The sequence below is a fragment of the Lactuca virosa genome, chromosome 8, assembly GCF_052849685.1.
Source record: "Lactuca virosa cultivar CGN04683 chromosome 8, Lactuca_virosa_CGN04683_v6, whole genome shotgun sequence".
In the NCBI taxonomy this organism is placed as follows: domain Eukaryota; kingdom Viridiplantae; phylum Streptophyta; class Magnoliopsida; order Asterales; family Asteraceae; genus Lactuca; species Lactuca virosa.
The window spans coordinates 323,360,762-323,378,596 of record NC_136433.1 but is presented as its reverse complement, the minus strand read 5'-3'; the positions used below and the strand labels follow the sequence as shown (position 1 = coordinate 323,378,596).

The window sequence follows — 17,835 nt, the reverse complement described above, 5'->3', positions numbered from 1 at the left end:
GATTTTATCATTTTTGTAATTTAATTACTCATGTAAAAAATAAAAATAAAAAAATAAATATAAGAGATAAATAGTCAACGGTAAATAAGTAAAACCGATTTAATAGACTAATGACCAACCAATGTAAGTTTTAAAAATTATAAAGATACAACATGTCATTCTATAAAGATAAGAACGAATTTATTAAATCAGAGGGACCGTTTCTGTAATAAACTAACTCTTAACGTAACAAAATATTTTGACTAAAAGCATAATAATTTGTTTTAGAGGGTGGATGGAGATTGGAAGTAAGGATAGAGATAATGGGTTATGCCAAGGACATTTTTACAACCATATTCTTCTCATCTTTGCTTTTACAGATGCTTTACAACTCTCTCTCTCTCTCTCTCTCTCTCTCTCTCTCTCTCTCTCTCTCTCTCCATTCCTTCGATCATTTTCTTCCGGCATTCATTGATTACTCACTCGAGATCTTAGAGTAAAACCCCCTTCAAATAATTACTCACGTTCCTTGGTTTTTAGCTCATAATTATACCAACCCCAGTTCATTAATTAGGGTTTAACCCTCTTTTCTCATCAGGCTTTTTTTTTTCTTGGTTTTGAATAAGTAGACTTTAAAGAATCTTTCTTTCGGTTGATTCCTCCATCTGGGTTTATAGTAGTTAGTAGAACATGATAACATAATCCGTATTCCCCCTTTCGAATTTTGGTCTATTCCTTGATTCTCTTTGTATGTGAACCTTTTCGCTCTTAACACCTACTGTATTCTTATAAAATTCGGAGGAATTTAGGGTTCGGATAAGATAGAATCATCACCCGTATTTTGAGTTTAGAGATTGGTGGTGAAATCTTGCTCTTCCAAGTTTGAACTTTTTTTTTCCTTTCATGTTGGATCCTTTGATTGGACAGTTTATAAAGATTTGATAGAAGTTTTTTCCTTTTTATTGTTCTCCAATATTTTAGTTTAGTTTATGTATATATTCTTCTCAAACCAGCTGTTATAAGTGGAACCCTGTTCATATTTATACATATACTGTTTGGGAACTTAACTTTTTCTCTTTGAGTTACTTCTGTGGATGAGTTTTATCCATCTAATTGGATTTGGCTTAAAAGTGGGACACCTTCTTCTGATGCTATGTTGCTCGTTTCTATCAGTGATCTCCGTGAATCGTTTCACTAATTGTATAGAGATGAAGCCTAAAAGTGGTGTGAAGATTTGGATGAAATTTCTTGAGATCTTTTCAGGGAACGCTTGCAAGATCCATCATCACTACTATCAATATATTGGTTCAAGGGAAGTTAGAAAAGCATGGTCGAGGAAGCTCTTGATCTTATGGTTTGTATTTGGTACAATTCTTTCTTTGTGGTTCTTTTGGTATCTGAGATCTCAAGCTATGGAAAAGAGGAAAGAAACATTAGCGAATATGTGCGATGAAAGAGCTAGAATGCTTCAAGATCAGTTCAATGTCAGCATGAATCATGTTCAAGCTATGTCGATTTTGATCTCAACTTTTCACCATGGTAAAAACCCTTCAGCAATTGATCAGGTACCTTTTTTATTCGTTACTCCATATACATATACATAGTATTAGGCATACGCATAATAAGTGAAAATTTTCATTTTTAGTGCTTAATTCCCCCTTATCCCATCTGGGTTTTCCATTTACTCGAATTAGGGTTTCGTAATTAGACAGTTTTAATCAAACACCACCATATGATTACACAACAGGATACGTTTGCAAGGTACACGGAAAGAACTGCTTTTGAGAGGCCACTTACAAGTGGGGTGGCGTATGCAGTAAGAGTACTTCATTCAGAAAGAGAAGAATTTGAGAAGCAACACGGATGGAGCATAAAAAAGATGACCCCAGTTAATAAAGACGAGTATAACCCTGAAGAATTGGAGCCATCACCCATTCAACAAGAATATGCCCCTGTTATCTTTGCACAAGATACTGTTGCTCATGTCATTTCTCTTGATATGATGTCTGGCAAGGTATACACATTACACACCATATATACATGTCATCATGAAACACAAAAAATAAAAAAAACAAATTGTATAATTAATTTTTTTAATTTTATTTTATTTACAGGAAGATCGTGAAAACGTATTGCGTGCAAGGGCATTAGGAAAAGGTGTCCTGACAGCCCCTTTGGATCTTATAAAGTCAAACCGTCTTGGAGTTATATTGACTTTTGCGGTTTATAAACGCGATCTTCCCTCCAACGCGACACCAGAGGAAAGAATCGAAGCAACTGATGGGTAAATTTTTATCAAATTTATGACAAAAATTTCATGAGATCTCGAGTGAATCTTTTTTATATGCAGGTATCTTGGTGGAGTTTTTGATATTGAATCGTTGGTGGAGAAGTTACTTCAACAACTTGCAAGCAAGCAAACGATTTATGTGAATGTTTTTGATACGACTAATATATCAAATCCTATTAGTATGTATGGTACCAATGTTTTAGACACTGGTTTGCAACATGTTAGCCCTCTCAACTTTGGTGACCCCTCAAGAAAGCATGAGATGCGTTGCAGGTAAAACTCAAGAAATAGAATTTTGAAAGCATAAATTATGAAATTACACTTCTATAATAGGTTAGGATTCTTATAGTATAATGTGCATTTAGAAAGTAAATAGAATTAACATAAAGTGTGATGTTTTGTTTTTGGTCATACAGATTCAAACAAAAACCACCATGGCAAATCTTGGCAATATCAACTGCTTTTGGAATCATTGTGATCACATTACTTGTTGGACATATCTTTCATGCAACTGTAAATAGAATAGCCAAAGTTGAAGATGATTATCACGAGATGTCAGAGCTCAAAATACGCGCTGAGGCTGCTGACGTGGCAAAATCACAGGTATTTTCATTCACCCATTTGTTTACTCGTATGTCTTAATGATTAACAAACGTTCTAAATCTTTTTTTTTTAAACATTTCAATTTATTGTAGTTTCTCGCTACTGTTTCCCACGAGATTAGAACTCCAATGAACGGTGTTCTTGGTAAGTTAAGTTATATTTCACAAAAAAAATTCTGTATAAGGAAAAAAAGCCCATAAATTTAAGTAAACGGTTTTTCTTGTTTGGAAATTAGGGATGTTGGATATGCTGATGGACACTGTTCTTGATGTAACACAACAAGATTATGTTAGAACAGCTCAAGCAAGTGGAAAAGCTCTTGTTTCACTCATAAATGCAGTTCTTGATCAAGCCAAAATTGAATCTGGTAAACTGGAGCTTGAGGCTGTCTGCTTTGATCTTCGAGCTATATTGGATGATGTTTTGTCATTGTTTTCAGGCAAGTCTCAAGAAAAGGGAATCGAGGTCAGCATTTTTTATGTTTTATATTTTCTTCCACATATTTTAATGGGTTAATCTCATAAAAGACTTATATTTTGTGTTTTTTCCGGATTAAACCTCAAGTTTATTTTTTTTCCTCAAAAAGACATTTTTTCATTTGTTCCGAAAAACCCTCAACTTCATCTTATTTTCCCAAAAAAACCCTCAACTTTCAAACTATTTCTGAAAAGACCCTCAACTTTTTTATTTTTCCCCGAAAACCCTCACATTTTACTAGTTTTTTCGGAAAAAAAAATGACTAAAAGGGTCGGACGAAAAAAAATGAAAAAATGCAAGGTCTTTTTTAAGAAAAAAAAAACAAAAGTTCATGTTTAATCTGGAAAAGACACAAAATATAAGGTCTTTTATGAGATTAACCCTATTTTAATCGTTTAAAACAATATTTGACTCGTTTTCTATTTTCGGCTACTTGTAGTTGGCGGTTTACATATCCGAGAAGGTTCCGGAAACTTTGATCGGTGATCCAGGGCGATTTCGTCAAATCATCACAAATCTCATGGGGAATTCTATTAAGGTAGGATGCATTTTGTTAAAGAGAAAATCACAACAATGACCACAGTGGGGGACAAATTACCGCATATTTCACAACAAAATTAGTTTTTGCTGCAAAATTGCTTTTTGAATAATGAATGGCCCCCGTCACAAACAACAAATTCTATGAAAAATCAATGTATAAAAATTGAAAAACAGTTTTTATTTAATTTTTTGTGGTTTTAATATGGTCATTTGTGTGAAAATTGAAAAAAATATGGTGAGGTTGGTAAAAATCCTTTCCCCATTTGAGGTCATTTTTGTTATAATAATCTATTATAATAAGTTGATTTATGAGATGAGTAATTGTGGTTTTAATAAATATGTGAACTAGTTCACGGAGAAAGGGCACATCTTTGTAACGGTGCATCTTGTTGAAGAAGTAATGGAGTCGATAGGAGTAGAAACGGAACCATCAAAAAAAGACACATTGAGTGGACTGCCTGTAGCCGATAGAAACCGAAGCTGGGAGGGGTTCAGACCTGCAATGGGAATATCCGATTCCATTACTTTGATCGTATCAGTCGAGGACACCGGCATCGGAATCCCAACCGAAGCCCAACCTCGGATCTTTACTCCATTTATGCAAGTGGGCCCCTCCATTTCCCGTATACATGGAGGAACCGGAATCGGGTTAAGCATCAGCAAGTGTTTAGTCAACTTAATGAACGGTGAGATCGGGTTCCATAGCATCCCCAAGATCGGGTCTACTTTCACCTTCACCGCTGTTTTCGGGTTCGATAGCATCCCAAAAGTCAACGGCCAGTCAAAATCAGAGTTTCGTGGCATGAAAGCAATCATTGTCGACCCGAGACACGTACGGGCCGAGGTATCAAGATATCACATCCAACGGTTAGGAATGAAAGTAGAAATCATCCCGAGTTTGATCAACAACTCGGTGTCCACAAACGCAAGTAAAGTCATTTTTTTAATCGAAGAGGATGTTTTGGATCAAGATTCAAGAACAACAACTGTAAACCACAAGATTCCGGCGAAGATGTTTCTGTTAACGAATTCAATCGGTGGGTCCTGGAAAACCGGGCTCCCGGTGATCACGAAGCCGTTGAGGGTGAGCATGTTGGCGGCGGCGTTACAGCGGGCGATGGGCGGCGGAAGCAGTGTGAGAAACGGGGAGGTCCCGAAGGTGTCTTTGTCAAAGTTGTTGGTTGGCCGGAAAATATTGGTGGTGGATGATAATAATGTCAACCTTCGGGTGGCGGCAGGGGCGTTGAAGAAGTATGGGGCGGAGGTGGTGTGTGCTGATAGCGGGAGGAAGGCTATCTCGCTGCTAGAACCGCCTCATTCCTTTGATGCTTGTTTCATGGATATTCAAATGCCGGAAATGGATGGGTAATATATAATATATAGCAATGTACTTTTTTTGTTTATTTGTTTATTACTATAGATTTATTGTTACTTATAGCATTCTATTTTGGTTGCAGGTTTGAAGCAACAAGAATGATTCGGGAGGTGGAATACAGCATTAATAATCGTATGCAAAACGGGAATATATCCAAGTGGCATGTCCCGATTTTGGCTATGACTGCTGATGTGATTCAAGCTACACATGAACAATGCATTAACTCTGGAATGGATGGCTATGTTTCTAAGCCATTTGAAGCCAATCAACTTTATCAAGAAGTTTCTAGATTTTTCCTATAGTTGGATGAACCTCAACCCCACACACAAAATTAACGTGCGCCTGTTTTTTGAGGTGTTTTGGAAACGGGGTTCAAATTCTTCACGAAGGTAAGTTTCGTTATTATCATCAAGATTTGATCTTGTTATATTTGAGTTTTCCATGATTTACATCTCACATGATGGTTCTTGGCTTTGTAGATTGAATTTTATTGAATTTTGTATTTCAGGAAACTAGATGTGGTGACGATATAGTGTGTACATATGGAAGTCATTTATTGGTGGAGATTTGTATGTTTTGTAGAGCAAGTTAGATACAGAAACCAATTCATTTTCCTCCACGTTGTTTTGATCTATTCGGTGGTTGACTTTGTGTAGTCAACTCATGGACTCCGGTTGTTGTAGAGTTTGAATTAGTCATATGGCATCCCCACAAGAGAGGGTGAAGGAAGGAAGAAAGGAAGGAATGTATTGTGGTATATATTTGTTGTAAGTTGAAAATAAATACGGTTACATGTATTTAGTAGTAATATATACGTATGGAGTACAAGTTTCAGGTTGAAGGTGGTTTTAGGACACGCCGAAAGTTTATTTGATACACTTTGGTAAATTTGTGTAAATAAATATGCGAGCGAATTCGGTTGTCATTTTGAATTTGGAACAGTATGTAATGTTTTTCGTGGTCATTGTATGTAAATAGATTCCCTCATTAATGATGATGGCATCATATAGTAGGATGATTTGTCACTTCGCTACGTGTGCTTAGTTCTATCATCAAAGTGAATAATGACTCGCATATAATTGATTTAGAGAAAACTATTTATGTTGCAATTAGTTACACAACCCCATACCAAAACCAAAAGCAAAGTAAACGACAAGTTTATATACACAACCTCAATCGTAACACTAGAAATTAGTTAGACCAATTCACCATCGATTATACATATACTGATTCAACTCCTTGGATCACGTATTCATTACATCATTTTGAGAAGTTGACCCTCCTTGTAAACCTTCGCGTTCAGCCTGCAACATTGACAAACAATACCAATAAGAAATGAGTACAAAACTAGTCCCGTGTTGGTTGAAAGGTTAGCAATATTTCTTATAACATATCCCATGACAACTCCACAGTTAAGAATGTATAGATGAGAACAATAACAAGATTAATATATATATATATATATATATATATATATATATATATATATATATAGAGAGAGAGAGAGAGAGAGAGAGAGAGAGAGAGAGGCCCACCTTTGCTTGGCGGTATTTAAGAAGCATGCGGCGATATTGCTGACGCGCCTGTTGAGAGTCCACCATCGAAAGCACCCTAGAAACGGCTTCATCGATAGAAACATCCACTTTCTCTTTCCTAAACGCCTTCACAATATCTTCGTCTTCAGTTTCATCGCCCCCTTGTTTATATCCACGCAACCCCACTCCTTTGCGCCGCCACCTCAGCACAACTTTCTCAACAACCCCAACTGCCCAACAGAAAACCATATAGTTTTTCCTCACCTGATGACCCCGCACATGAGCCTAGAGACACACACACACCCAAACACAAAAACTGTAAAATGATGAATGAGAAATACAAATAAAAGTATTTTGACAACTTTTTTGACAACTTTTTGGCGAAATACATAACATAATAATGCAAATGCACCTGTATTTTGACAACTTTTTGGCGAAGTGCAAGGAAATCCTTACGCCCTTTCCAGCCACGGTATTTCTTCTGAATGGATAACGCGGCATTATAGTCATTTCCATTTTTGAGAAAAGTGGAAAGGGTTTCAATGTGACTTGGAAGCATTCCATACTCATCTTCTTCTTCGAGTTGGAATGATTCCTTTTGTTGTCTTTTTCTGAAGGAATGTGCCCTGAAAGCGGACTGTATACATGCAGCAGCCTGTGTTGCATTTCTAACAGCAGCTAATGTGTCCTTAAGTGAAAGATCTTCGTTTGAGATATTATTTGGATTTAGTGATGTTGTTTGTGGTTGGATATTATGAGATATTTGAGTTTGTAGGGATGGGTGGGTGGTTAGTGAGACCTCTGAGAGGTAGCCCGCAAGTCCTTTGTGTCCAGATGTTGCAGCTATTGAAGCTGGGGTTTTACCCTTTGGGTCTTCATGACTGGGATCCGTTACTGCTCCCGTAAAAGCACCCGCAGCTACCAGTTCAGCCACCATTTTTTCCCTGTTGAAATTCAACTCACAAAAGATTAATTAGGCTGGTGTTTTGTATGCTGGAATTGGAGAAAGAATGGTTGGAATGATTTTGTGTGATGGAAAACTTGTAATATATGACATGTTTATTTATAAAACTTTTAGGGGTTTAAATACCGAAACTACCAAAATGGGAGGCGTTAGAACACTATATAACCACCTTTTGGCAAACTATGTCTATCATAACGCAAAATGGATTTTGCAAAATTCTCAAAAATATTAATAATTTTGCAAAATAATAGCAAAAGGGGTGGTTATTTTGTAACATTTCCCTAAAGACGCCTCCCATGTTGATCAGTTAGTAATTTAAACCAATTTTTAGCGACAGATTTTTTTACAGCTAATGAGATTTTAATTAAATTATATTTTTATAAAATATTTTTTGTTATTATAAAATCTTATTTGGGTTTTCATGAGATTTTATAATGTTTTACCTTTTTAGTATCGTAAATAATAAATTTCATAATTAGGGAGTTATAGTTAAATATTATACCTGGTATTTAGTATTAGTATTTACAAATGATATAAAAATTCCAACCAAACAAGAATTATGAAATATAATGACTTATTTCATTTCATTTATATAAAGATAAGGATAAGGGCAAAGACCTTCCAAATCGAGCAGCCCAGTGAAGCGCTGTCCAGCCATTAATGTCGCGAAAGTTGACACCAACTCCAGAGTTAAGAATCGGGGTCAAGGCCCATCCAAAGCCCAATCCAGAAACCATATGTATAATCCCTTGTTCTCTTTTAGACAACAATCCAGAAGAAGAAGAAGAAGAAGAAGAAGAAAAAAGCCATTGTTTTAACTTCTCTTTTAGAAGGTGTTCCAGAAGACAATCAATTGCATCATATGACGCCAAACTTCCATCTAAAACACCCTCTATCAATTGAGACCACGACTCTTCTACTTCCTCACCACCTTCTTTCTCAGATAATAACATTTGAACAAATCTCACAAGTAATAATAATTCTTCTGAACTTCTCCAAGATTTTTTGCCTCCTCTATGTTTTTCAAGGTATTCGAATTCACGGGTTTCACTGCATGATTCTCGATTGCCAGATGTAATACAAACAGTAACTTTTCCAGGTGGCAAAGGAGGAGCATAGCAACAAAGGACTCCCTCTTGAATAATCTCAATTGGGACTTCAGTCTCACCAAACATACAGTACCATTTGTTTTTGGATGTATCACTATCACATGTGAATTCCCCAATGATGAGCACCTGTGTATTAGTTAATTAATTAATTAAAAAAATATTATGGAAAGAGATAGTTGATATTCATTGCATCATGGAACGAGATTAATCAAAAAATATTACCTTTGTTGACTCAGATGCAGATCCCGATTCAGGTGCTATATCACGAATATTAAATTTCTGCTCTTGTGAAATGGTTAAACCTAAATTTGATTCGAGGGGCATTTCCGTCTGTCCTTGGTCAAAAAATGTTGAGTAAAAATCTGGGTATCTGTCAGACAAATTGCTAGCAGGGGTATATGCAGGAAATTTGAAATCTTCAATTTCTTGTGGCAGAGATGCTGCAGATGAGAATCGAATTGTTACATATTTCAAAGCTCGATGCCTGTAAAAAATGTATTGTATATAAAAATAAAAACATAATGGATAAAATACTAGACTTACGGTTATTATTTGCACCTTTCTCTTCAACTGGATTCCCACCATATTGTATGACATCATCCCAAATTAAAGTTTGTTGATTTGTAATAGAAACATCACCATAATCCTGGTCGTCAATTGAAAATCCTGAATCATTTGAAATCTCATTCTTGCTGTAATATAAACTCAGATCTTTCAAATTCTCTTCACCCAAACTCAACTGTTCTTCTATTCTTCTCAACGCCACATCAATTTCAAAGTTGTCAGTTCCTTCTATCAGACTCAAGGGACTTGTCCCATTTGACCTGGTGACCACATCTGAACTGACTTCTACAGAACTTGGACTAGAGGTGCTCTGACTAAAACCACCACCAGATCGACTTAGTGGAGTTGCATATGAATCAGGACTCTGAATAAGTGAAGAAGATCCTGTAGACAATGTTGAAATTGATCCACCACTATTCCCAGTCTGCAAATTATAATAATAGCAACTCGTATTTTATATGTCTATAAGTATAACATGTATATTATGTATTTATTGGTCAGTAGAAAGACTTACCATGGTTATATCTCTGTAATGAACAAGTACAATGTGGTCCATTGTCCTGTCACCATAAGATCAATCGTTAAAAGTTAAAACTAAGTCTAAGTTGCCATAAGGGAAAACTAAAAGAGATGAAAGAGACTCACGGATCCAACATCCAATAACTACGCCTTTGGAAGTTTGGATTCTGTTCACCATGTGCATAATAGCAATTTAGAGCTTCAACATTTCCAACCTATACAAAAAAATTGAATCAGAAAAATGATTATAAGCATGTATGAGAAGGAAGAAATGAATAGAAAAAACCTTTAGACGTTCATGGGCTTCCCCAACAGTTCTTCCATCCTTTTTTCTCCTCCAGTTATGACCGTCTTTACGGAAAAACCTAAGCACCCTTTTGTTAAAGAGAAACAAGGAGCCACCTGTACAAGCATTCAATCAAATTATACAAAACTGACATATCACTTGCACAAAAGTAAAAATGATGAGCATTACTGGGTGGCTTTTGAGGGGGCGCATGGGTAAGCTGCTTTTCCTCAAAATTCTGCAGTATGAAGAGCACCTCCCCCGGCTTTAACCACCGGATATGTGCTTCTCTAACAAGATCCCTGATGTTATACCCTGGGAATTGTATCAAAAAAGCAAGATGTAGAACCTCAAAGTCAGGAAAACTGCTTCATATTCATACATCCCAAAGACTGATTGGTACATATTAGCATCAACAACTCTACGATAAATAAATTATGTGTTCTAAATTCTAATTGCGTGTGATTAAGGATGTGATACCATTTAATGCGTTCAACAGTGGATAAACTAAATCAATTACATTCACATAATTTTCAACGACTCAGCATACGAATGTAAGCTCAATTCACGAAGCTTATTCATACAAGCAGCATTCAACAAGTTACGCAGATGAAAATCCTTTTAACTAAATTGGGGAAATCAAAATCTCACCTGACGTCATCATTCCTATACACTTCGAAGGACAGAAAAGAAGAGAGTCAGAGATTCTAATTCGTCAAGTAAATACCAAGCTTCGGAGTAAGTTGGTGTAACACTAGACAACTGCAGAGTACACCGGAAAGAGATCTGATGGCGACGTAGGACCTAAGATCGCTGCTTCCGACAAAGTATTTAAGTTGAAAACGTCAGATAACGCCCACGATTGACACCGGCACAAAAGCACAAACAAATACACATAGTATTTGTTTATTAGAATCCAGAAGAGGTGGTTGGTGGTGGTACGACGGAGGCACGAAAGCCCGGCGAAATGACCAGGTAGCAACGCCGGAACGGAGTTACGGTTTCATCATTTAAAATAGTAACTTTTTGTTGAATTTTATAAGTAAATTCTGTTTTTTTTGGGTCGACATACATGAAGTCAAGTCGACTACTAATTAACTATTTTCCTAGGAAAATATAAACAAAGAAATTAAATGCAATTATTTAACTTTTTTTGTAGGAAATAATAAACAAATAATATGAATTAGTGCACGGGTCACATTATATATATATATATATATATATATATATATATATATATATATATATATATATATATATATATATATATATATATATAATCTAAAGATCTACATGACCATATCATGATATTAGTAATGGGACATTAAAAATTAAAAATTTTGAAATAAAAGAGATTGGTGAGTTATGCGAGTCAATGAGTAAAAATGCCCTAAAACAGCACTGTGGCCACAATAGCGGGCTAAAACACGACTTTGCCATTTTTCTCCAGACTTTTTTTTTACTCATATCTGATTATGATTTGCTGATCATAATACTGCTTCCATGATAATACTATGTGATATTATTTCATTTTACTGTTTATGAGTATATTCAGTAAATTCAAAAATAGTAATAAACAACTGATTAAAAATCAATTAATAGAAGAATATGAAGTACCAAAGAATCTAGACCTTCTTAATAAATGGACAATTCCTGGTATAACCCTAAATTAATATATGAATTAGGAACCTTTGAAGAACTAGGTTTATTCAAACTGTTAAAACTACAGAAGAGAATTTAACTATGAATGAAGATGATATGACAGTTCAATTAATAACCCCACAAGATATTGATAGATATAAATATATTTATAATTACTTACATATTGGTTTAGTACAAATTGCTTTTAAACCATTAACATTACAGGGGTTACCTGAAAGCTTTTTAGCAGTCCTTAGGGATGCTAGAAATAAAAATTGGAAACAATCTTTAATGGGTATAATAGAATCTAGTTTATCTCATGGACCGGTGTATTTTAATGTTTACCCAAATTTACAACTTTCCTTGTCTGATAAAAATATTTTTCAAGCTCTGACATTAAATGTCAAAACTCATGGTTATAATTATTTACCAGGTTCAGAAGTAATATGTATATGTTATCGTATATATTTTAAACCATTAAAAACTATGAATCCTAAATGTAAGAGAGTTAATAAACCTATAAATGAAACAACTTTGATAGAAAGTAATTTTGATATGTCAAAAATTACAACCAGAAAATCTATAAAATGGGATGGAATAAAATTTCCGCAACACTGTGTTTTAGAAAATAATGTACCACCCACACCTTTAGTAAATAATAATATAGAAAATATTATACAAACTTCTGATGACATCGTTACTATTGAGTTTAACAAAGAAATAGAAAATGAAAACGATCTAATAAAACGAACAAGATCTGCAAGATCTTCACATTCATACATATCACCACTAGATTATAAGGTAGAAGTCCCTTCTACTCGTGCTTCTGTTGATATTAGAAAAAATAAATAATTTAAATATACATGATGATATTGTGTATGAGGCGGAGACATCTACTCCTTCTGAAATGAATTTTACAGTTTAATGGATTTAAAAGAAAAAATAGATTTTAGCCCTGGTTCTCAGGCAAGAAAAATTATTTCAGAAGAATTTTATTCAACTAAATGAACATTTTTTAAAGAATGGTTATTTAAAAATTATTCTAAAGAGGAGTTACAAGAAATACAAAATAAATTTTATGAATATTTATCCTCTATAAATCGAATTATACATTTTATTCCTTGGTTTACTTATACTTTTTTACATAATATTCACAACATAGAAAGAGATTATACTCTATCAGGAGACAAGATAATAACAAGTATATTTCCACCTCAAATCCCTTTTACAATCACAAATAACAATGTTACTATAAAATTTACGGCTTATCAAAAACTTTTTGAAGAAAAAACTCTTACAGTAGATATAAATCATATTAACAGTATGATTCAACAGCTAAATTTCCATAATTTATATTCTATAATATTGGGAGAACAGTTAATGGATTTAAATAAAAAATAGAAAAAATAAATAGTCAAAAAGATATAATAATACAGAAAAAAGACAAAGAAAAAATAAATGCCACTATTCAACCACCACCAAATATTACTGGTTATAAATTAAAAAATTACGATTATATGCTAGACATTATACAAGAACAAATGAAAAAATTACATATTAATACCATAAATAAAGACTCGGATAATGACTCAGATATAAATGATTCCCAAATAAATAAAATTAATAATTACGACAGTAAATTTGCTAGAAAGCCTGTTCAAAGAATGTATTATCATCCAAGGCCAAGCCCTCAAGATGTCCTACATGAGGAACAATAATATGAAATTAACAATAGTTATAGTGGTAAAAATGTCTATGAATGGAACTTAGATGGTTATACTGAAAGACAGATATATAATATGATTCATAGAATGTTAATGTATAGTACAATCGCTAAAAATACAGGAAATAGTGATAGACAAGTAGCTAATATGCTAATTGCTGGATTTACTGGCCAATTAAAAGGTTGGTGGGACAACTATGTGGATGAAAAAACTCAACAAGGTATTCTTAATACAGTTAAAATAGAAAATGGGATTACTACTTCTAATGTAGTTTATACCCTTACTTGTACTATAATAGAACATTTCACAGGAAGATGGTCAGACAATTCTGAAAACATTCGTACTCTATTAAACGGATTATTTTGTAAAACTCTTACATCCTTTAGATGGTATAAGGATACTTTTTTAAGCAGGGTAATGGAGCTCAATGATTGTAATAGTGTTTATTGGAAAATCTAAATTCATAGATGGCTTGCCAAATCTTTTTGCTGAAAGAGTAAAAAACCAATTAAGAATAGATAATACAATTCCTTACGAAGATTATACGTATGGAAAATTAATAGGAACCTGTATACAGGAAGGCTCAGCCTTATGTAGTGAAATAAAACTTAATCATCATATTAAGACCCAACATCTTAATGAAAAACGACAACTAGGAGAATTTTGTGATCAATTCGGAATAGAAACTAATAGAAGTAAGAAAAAACAGAAAAAAGATTTTCAACAAAAGAAAAAATTTTACAAAAGAAAATATAATGATCCTAACAAAAATGATAAACACATAAAAAAGAAATTTATTAGAAAAGAAAACATTAATAAAAACCCCCTACTTGTTTTTCGTGTGGAAAAACAGCGCACTATGCTAATAAATGCAAAAATAAAAAGATAAAAAAACAAATTAATAACATGGACTTAAGTGAAGATATAAAGCTGCAATTAATAAATTTGATTGATAATTCTTCTTCTGAAGAAGAAATTTCAGATAATAATTCTGATAATATAATAGACTACCATTCTGATTATTCTTCAAAGTCTGAAGAAGATGAATGTCATTGTGATAATTTAGAACAATGTTCATGTAACATAGACCATCAGTTATACTTACTTCAATCTCAATTTAAAGAAAATTTAACCATAAATGTGATTAGCAATGATATAGCAAACTTATTAAAAGAAATTGATGATCCAGAAATAAGGCAAAAAATAATAGAAAATTTGAATACTAGGGAACAGAGTATTAAAGAAGAAGGGATCTATTCCATGAAAAACGTACAGGATATGCTAAAAGAAAGAAGAAATAAAAGTTGTGCTAATAAACCCACAGTACAGGATTTACAAGATGAAATTCAATCATTAAAACAGGACATATCTAAAATAAAAAATGACCAATTGATAAACAATCAACGAATTAATAGATTAGAAAAGCTACAAAATAAACATGACATTGGTACTAGTAATAATAATGATAATAGTTTCCTTCAGTCCATGGAACTAGTAATCTCTAGAAAATGGCATGTCACAGTCAGCTTATTTATTACTTACAATTATCAAAGAAATTTTGTTGCTTTAATAGATAGTGGTGCAGATCTAAACTGCATACGAGAAGGAATAATACCTACTAAATATTTTCAAAAATCAACACATACGTTGAGAGAAGTATCAGGTTCAAAATTGGATATTAGATATAAATTGACAGATGCAAAAATTTGTACAGAAAATACTTGTATACCTATTAATTTCACAGTAATTAAAAATATGACCAGCAATACAATGATTTTAGGAAATCCTTTTCTGGAAATGATACTTCCACTAACTATTGATAAAAATAAAATAATAGGATCTTATAAGAATCAACCTGTTATTTTAAATTTTGTCTCTGACCCTTATTCTATTTGGGTAAATGAGTTGGATTTAAAGAAAAACCAGATAAATTTTCTTAAAGAAGAAATTAGGACTGTTCAAATAGATGAACAGTTAGAACAACCTAGATTACAGGAAAAAATTAAACTTTTAACAAACCAATTTTCTTTAAAAATTTGTAATGAGCATCCTAATGCCTTTTAGGAAAGAAAAAAACATATAGTCATGCTTCCCTATGAGGAGGATTTCAATGAAAAACAGATTCCTACCAAGGCAAGACCTTGTCAGATGAATTTCGAATACTTAAATATATGTAAAAAGGAAATAGCTTCTTTATTAGATAAAAATTTAATACAGCCTTCTAAATCTCCATGGTCATGTACGGCGTTTTATGTTAACAAACATTCAGAACAAGAAAGAGGAATACCAAGACTAGTTATAAATTATAAGCCACTTAATAAGGTTTTAAAATGGATCAGATATCCTATTCCTAATAAAAAAGATTTATTAGATCGTTTACATGATTCTCTAATATTTTCAAAGTTTGATTTAAAATCAGGATATTGGCAAATCCAGATTGATAAAAAGGATAGATATAAGACTGCCTTTAATGTTCCTTTTGGGCAATATGAATGGAATGTTATGCCATTTGGCTTAAAAAATGCCCCTTCAGAATTTCAAAATATAATGAATGATATATTCAATCCTTATAGTAATTTTATTATAGTATATATAGATGATATCTTAGTATTTTCAAAAAATATTCAAGAACATTTTGATCATTTACATACTTTTGAAGCAATAATATTAAAAAATGGTTTAGTAATTTCACAATCTAAGATGTCTTTATTCCAAACAAATGTGAGATTTTTAGGTCATAATATTGAAAAAGGACAGGTCATTCCTATACAAAGAAGTATAGAGTTTGCTGAAAATTCCCAGATGAGATAAAAGATAAAACTCAGCTACAAAGATTTTTGGGTAGCCTAAACTATATATCACCTTTTTATAAAGATTTATCATCCGATAGTGCAATTTTATATGATAGATTAAAGAAGAATCCTTGTGCTTGGACTAATAATCATACCCAAGCAGTCAAAAGAATAAAAAATAAAGTAAAAAATCTACCATGTTTATCTTTGGCTAATCCAAATTGGGAAAAAATAGTTGAAACAGATGCCTCTGAAATAGGTTTTGGAGGAATCTTGAAACAAATTCACCCATAAATAGACAAGAATTCCTAGTTAGGTTCCATTCTGGAAAATGGATTCCTAGTCAAAAGAATTATTCTACTACTGCTAAAGAAATTTTGGCATTAGTAAAATGTATTCTTAAATTTCAAGATGATTTATATAATCAACATTTCATTATAAAAACAGATTGCCAAGCAGCTAAATTTATGTTTAATAAAGACTTTAAACATGATGTTTCCAAAAAAATGTTTACTAGATGCCAAGCTACCTTAGCATGTTTTGATTTTGAAATTCAATATAAAAAAGGAAGTGATAATAGTCTTCCAGATTTTTTAACTAGAGAATTTCTAAATGAGTCTCAACCATCTAAGACAATTATATCATGATATTATCGAAATAAAAAATTCAATTAAAGAGGCAGAAGTTAAATTAGCCAACCTAACTAATGAACCATATTATAGAAGAACAGTAATTAAACTAAGACTGATAGGATTAAGAATTCATCTTAACAATCTTGAAAACAAACTTATATTACTCTTGAATTAATATTATGAGTGACTCAAAATTACAAGTAAAGAATAATCTTCATTGTAAACAAATAAAGGCCTTAGATTCCTTTATCAAACGAAATAAAAAGGATAATAGGCCAATCACAAAAATTGACATACAAAGGTATAACATTATGTTCAAATATCTTCATAAGAAAATTTCTGAAACAACATGCTAACTTGCAGGATGAATCCCAATCGGGGAAGAGGCCATCCTTTATATAGGGGTGGTTATAATAGAGGTCGAGGAAATCCTACGGCTTCAAGCAGTTCTTATAGAGCTGGAACTTCATCGCAAGCAAACAATCAGCCCCTTCCAGTTCCTGGAAGCCCATTATATGAGGAATTTAAAGCATTTCTAGAAACAAAAAAGGAAAATATTCCTAGCTTCGCGCAAATGATTACAGATGGTGAAACCATCAATGATAATTTTGAATATAAAGAGTCATCTCATAAAGATAATATCATAATTTTAGAAAATAAAGATATCATGCTTTATTTTGAAAATAATGAAGATCCATGGTTTTTAATGACAAGATATTTAGATACAGCAACATACGCAGGGTATTCTTATAAACAAAGATTATATTATGAGAATATTTTAAAAATAACCGGATCGGTTGAATTT

The 17,835-nt window shown here is 33.0% G+C and overlaps 2 protein-coding genes across 3 annotated transcripts; one reads left to right on the top strand and one right to left on the bottom strand.

Moving 5' to 3' along the window:
- Positions 1 to 295: 295 nt before the first annotated feature.
- HK3 (histidine kinase 3) lies at positions 296 to 6,289 on the top strand. The gene is made up of 11 exons (XM_079069201.1): positions 296 to 1,544; positions 1,727 to 1,993; positions 2,094 to 2,263; positions 2,330 to 2,542; positions 2,686 to 2,872; positions 2,965 to 3,016; positions 3,108 to 3,337; positions 3,789 to 3,887; positions 4,239 to 5,254; positions 5,347 to 5,653; positions 5,773 to 6,289. The coding sequence occupies exons 1-10, from the start codon at positions 1,074 to 1,076 to the stop codon at positions 5,564 to 5,566; spliced, it is 2,925 nt and encodes a 974-aa protein (XP_078925327.1). The 5' UTR covers positions 296 to 1,073; the 3' UTR covers positions 5,567 to 5,653; positions 5,773 to 6,289.
- Positions 6,290 to 6,322: 33 nt separating this feature from the next.
- On the bottom strand, positions 6,323 to 11,305 carry LOC145134340 (calmodulin-binding transcription activator 4-like). Of its 2 annotated transcripts, none has more exons than XM_079069203.1 (11): positions 10,893 to 11,305; positions 10,431 to 10,556; positions 10,242 to 10,357; positions 10,082 to 10,170; positions 9,951 to 9,996; positions 9,431 to 9,860; positions 9,095 to 9,312; positions 8,382 to 8,998; positions 7,212 to 7,743; positions 6,800 to 7,084; positions 6,323 to 6,568 (listed from the first exon to the last, which is right to left on the bottom strand). In XM_079069203.1, exons 1-11 carry the CDS (start codon positions 10,903 to 10,905, stop codon positions 6,509 to 6,511), a joined length of 2,532 nt encoding a protein of 843 aa, XP_078925329.1. In that variant the 5' UTR covers positions 10,906 to 11,305; the 3' UTR covers positions 6,323 to 6,508. The 2 variants fall into 2 exon arrangements, with proteins under 2 accessions (XP_078925329.1, XP_078925328.1); XM_079069202.1 differs by having other exon boundaries at positions 9,416 to 9,860; positions 10,893 to 11,304.
- Positions 11,306 to 17,835: the final 6,530 nt, after the last annotated feature.